We start from the raw sequence: 4,638 nt of genomic DNA on the forward strand, positions 1-4,638 counted from the left end.
GTTCTCACAACAAACCGGTTCTCGCACAGAACCGGTTCTCCCACCGAACCCGGTTCTCACAGCGAACCCGGTTCTCTCAACGAACCTGGTTCTCACACAGAACCCGGTTCTCACACAGAACCTGGTTCTCACACAGAACCCGGTTCTCACACCGAACCCGGTTCTCACACCCGATAGTCCGGTAGGTTCTGTCCAGTATGGACCAAAGTTGTAACATTTGTCACATTTTCGTTTGGTTCTCTTTCTCTCTGCAATGCGTCAAATGATTCAAACTAACTGAAAAACCTGTTCCCCTCCTCGCCTGTGGGGGCGCTGCATCCAAAAGACACTGAGCACAACTTTCTTTTTCATAAAATGTAAACAAACATTAAGTTGTGTCAGATTTTATTGAAGGATTTCTCTTTTGTCCTCAGCGAAAGACCACGGCGCATTTCTCCCGCTAGCGCTAAACTAGCATGTTTGTTTTTGTTGTATTTATCCTGAATGCTCCGGATAAACACTCACCTTTAAGTATTTAAACAATTCCTGAAACACCGACATGCACATCCGGTTAGCAACATGTCGGGTTTTATCCTGTTTATCTGCCTTAATGTGAAATCACTATAAAAGCCCTGAGTTGAGTCAGGATACATACAAAATCATCCATAAATTCCTCCCAGCTGTAGTTTTCTTCCTTTGTACCATAATTTTGAGTTTCTCCACAGTTCAGGGATGACAACAAGAAACTCCATCCTTGTTTGGTGGATTTCCAAAGTCTTCCTGAACCAGAGAAGAACTACAACCTGCAGATGTCAGGGGAGACTCTCAAGTGAGTTTGAAGTTTGCTGATCAGGTTGTGTCCGAGTCGGTTTCTGTACCCCATATTTCCTCTGAATTAATGTTTTCCCACAGGACTCTGCTGGCCTTGGGTTGCCATGTTGGCATGGGGGATGAGAAAGCAGAAGAAAACCTCAAGAAGATCAAGCTCCCCAAGACGTACAGAATCAAATCCATATCTCTGTTAGCGGTGGTGGGCACAATCCTGCTAATCCGTTAACGCACTAATCACTAAGCTAGTTTTTTGTTTAGCATTTTTGCTAACTCTGAAAACACTTAGCTTCCCCTAAATTATGTTTTCAGGGTAAATTCCAAAGTGCTCATTTGTTTGGCTGTTTTGGCCTGTCATGGTCACTTAGCCAAAGTTAGCAGCAGAGTTAGCTACACTCAACAACTTTAAAACTGAAAGCATGAGTGAAAGGTCTGTTCCAAAGAGATTTGACCCTGTGTAGGGCGATATACGTTGTCATACCAAATGTTGTGCCATTGACACATGGTTGGTGAATTTAGCATTTTAATCAATCAATCAAGTATCTCTGTATAGCACATTTCAGTAATGAGGCAGCTCAAAGTGCTGTACGTCATAAAAACACAAAAAGAAAACAAGATACAGTCAGTAATTAAACCAATAACATTACATTTTTTCATTTATTAAAGTTAAAAAGCAACTGAAAACATGGGGGAGGGGGTTTAGCCTTGATTTACAGGAACTCAGCTTTAGCATTAGCGTCAGCTAAACACTATGTTGGTATAGCGCTTTAGCCTTAGCAGAACAAATGCTAATAATTAGTGCTTTAGGGTTAGCGGAGCTAGCATTTTAGCTAGCGGTGCCCTCCACTGTCTGTTTGCATCTAAGCTGTTGGATATTCTGTTCTGTTGGCCTGAACATGAGTTTCTCTGTCCGTTAGCTACGTGATGACCAACGGCTACAAACCCGCACCCCTCGACCTCAACCACGTCAAACTGACACCGAACCAGAACCAGCTTGTGGAGAAGTTGGCAGAAAATGGCCATAATGTTTGGGCGAGGGACCGGGTGCGCCAAGGATGGACCTACAGCATCGTGCAGGTGAAACTGTTTCCAATCTTTTAGCTCTAATGTTCAAACAGACACTCCAAGACCAAGAGTTTCACAATGAAATTCCTGCACTACAACCTGTAGGATATCATAAATAAGCGAAACCCTCGTTTGGTGCCGTACAACCTGCTGGACGAGAGAACAAAGAAAACCAACCGGGACAGCGTCAACAACGCTGTCCGCACGCTCATCGGCTACGGCTACAACATTGAGCCTCCAGATCAGGAGAGCAGTAAGTCGACTCATCTTGTTATTGACCTTTATCACGTGACGTCACGCTCTTCAAAGCTCCGCCCACTCCGTCAAAACGACCAGTGCATTCTTTTAAATAAAACTAGTCTAAAAACAGACCTAACATCGCTTCTGTTTAGTTGATTTCACTTTAAAAATGGCCATAGGGGGCTGTGCGGTCGGCTGCACAAACAGACAAGGGTAGAAACCAAACTTGTCATTTTATTTTATAACTTTTAATCATGCAATGGCGATGGATAACGGCTGTTAGCCCCCGGTGTAACCGCGGATTAGCAGCAAATACTTTTTACAAGGTAAGAAGACTAACATTCATATGCTTAATAAGTAAATATGATTAGAAAGATGTCAAATATCTCATTACGAGAAAGGTACACCGTGTCTAACCATTGGTAACCATGGAGACAATGCCACATGTATGGAAAAAACTAGTTAGCATTTCTTCTTCTGTATGTTTCTAAGGTTCCTCCGGTGTAAAGGGGAAACGTCATTTATGACATAGTGACGTAAATAATGCAGTGTGAATTCAGACAAAGTTGGTAATTTGATGAACACGTCAGGAGGGAGGAGGTACGGGTCGGTTTACAGAAGCTGTTTCCAACTTCTGTAAATTGCACCGTCTATAAGCCCCAACCACGTGTGTTACGTTCACAGACAAATTAGCTCGGCTCAAACAAGAAGAAGCCACGAATAAACTGGCAAAGACAACTTTGGAAGACAATTTCAGTCGCTCAGTTCAATACTCCCGTCCCTCACGTAAAAACGTCCCACATGGCGCCTTGAATGATTAAGGGGCGTAGTTGTAAAGGGGTCAATATGAATCTCTCACTTTCCTTCGATGTCTCACCTGTTTGCTTTGACGCTGCAGCTGGCCACGGCCTTGAGAACACGCGCGGGGACAAGGTCCGCATCTTCAGGGCGGAGAAGTCCTACGCCGTCACCCAAGGGAAGTGGTACTTTGAGTTCGAAGCCGTAACAACCGGAGAGATGAGAGTGGGCTGGGCCCGTCCCTGCGTCCGCTCCGACACTGAGCTTGGAGCCGATGAACTGGCTTACGTCTTCAATGGCAACAAGGTCAGTCTGTGTCTAGTTTAATTATCAGTGTCATAAAACGGAGGATGTAAGGGTCTGTTTCATTCAATTGTTCTAGTATCAAACTGTAAAGGAGAGCTATTGTACGTCTGTGGGCTAAACAAAACATGTTCATTACATATTTTGCACAAAATCGTTCTTAGTCTGGTCAGTTTTAGGGTTTCTTGTCACTTTAAATCCAAATAAGCTACTGCTGGGGCTCAGCTTGGGTTGCTAGGTGACGGACAGAGTTCCGTTGGGGTTGCTAGGTGACGGACAGAGTTCCGTTGGGGTTGCTAGGTGACGGACAGAGTTCCGTTGGGGTTGCTAGGTAACGGGCAGAGTTCCGTTGGGGTTGCTAGGTAACGGGCAGTGCAGGGCCTGCTGATTTGTTACCTTACATTCCGAAGCTTTTTTAAATGATCCAGACTCTAAAAGTCTTTAACTTATTACCATAAAAACGACTGTATGTGTTTTTTATATGCTTGTCCTGATTTTAGAAGCAGCTGAGACTCAAGTGGAGGAACTAAAATGTGCAATTTAGCATAATAGGTCGCCTTTAAGTCATGTACAGTCCACTAAAATAAACCACATTGAGGCAATTGGAATAAAATGTATATTCTTTATCTTTTTTTTATAAATCAGTGTCACTTTTAAATAGGAGATGCACGTTAATATGTTGTTAAATCTTTTTCTGCATGATTTGAGTTGAACCTTTTATACATATACGGTGATTTTCTTATGTTTTCCCTGGGTTTTTATTTATTTTTTTGCATTTACGATTTCCACAGTTCAATTAAAGTAATTTAAAAAAATAAATAAATCCCACAGTGTAGTAACAAAGCCGGACATGGCTGCTGGATCTTCTGGTGTTTTGTTACCGTAAGGTTCTGATGTTTTCCAGGCCCAGCGCTGGCACGTCGGTAACGAGCCGTTCGGTCGGCAGTGGCAGTCCGGCGACGTCGTCGGCTGCATGATCGACCTGAGCGAGATGAACATCATGTTCACGCTCAACGGGGAGATGCTGATCAGCGACTCCGGCTCAGAGATGGCTTTCAAAGACATAGACATTGGGGAAGGTGATTTTATAAATCAGGAAAAACATTAATTCAGATTCGTACTGAATGTTGCTCAGCCGTTTTCAGTAAACAAATAAATAAACTACAGGAGGTTTTTGTTTACATTTTAAAGGTCTCACTCTGGAATGTAGATCCTAAATTATAGAATCAGACTAAAAATTGCATTTCTAGAACAACAGACATCTGATTCTGCAAACAAATCTGCTGAGGTTCATCCTTCCTTCTTTCCTTTTGTCCTTTGTTGTTTCCTTTCTAGTTCCCTTATTTCATTCAATATTTACTCCTTCCTTCCTTCCTTCCTTCCTTCCTTCCTTCCTTCCTTCCTTCCTTCCTTCCTTCCTTCCTT

General features: G+C 43.0%; 1 protein-coding gene across 1 annotated transcript in view; it reads left to right on the forward strand.

Annotated features, from left to right (window-relative positions):
* The window catches only part of ryr1b (ryanodine receptor 1b (skeletal)), a 127,785-nt gene that overhangs the window by 44,642 nt on the left and 78,505 nt on the right, over positions 1–4,638 (forward strand). Inside the window, exons 23-28 of the mRNA XM_017308129.1 lie at positions 705–808; positions 892–975; positions 1,725–1,884; positions 1,978–2,125; positions 3,011–3,216; positions 4,118–4,292. Coding sequence (XP_017163618.1) covers positions 705–808; positions 892–975; positions 1,725–1,884; positions 1,978–2,125; positions 3,011–3,216; positions 4,118–4,292 — 877 coding nt within the window. The remainder of the gene's footprint in view (positions 1–704; positions 809–891; positions 976–1,724; positions 1,885–1,977; positions 2,126–3,010; positions 3,217–4,117; positions 4,293–4,638) is intronic.

The sequence above is a fragment of the Poecilia reticulata genome, linkage group LG13, assembly GCF_000633615.1.
Source record: "Poecilia reticulata strain Guanapo linkage group LG13, Guppy_female_1.0+MT, whole genome shotgun sequence".
Lineage (NCBI taxonomy): Eukaryota > Metazoa > Chordata > Actinopteri > Cyprinodontiformes > Poeciliidae > Poecilia > Poecilia reticulata.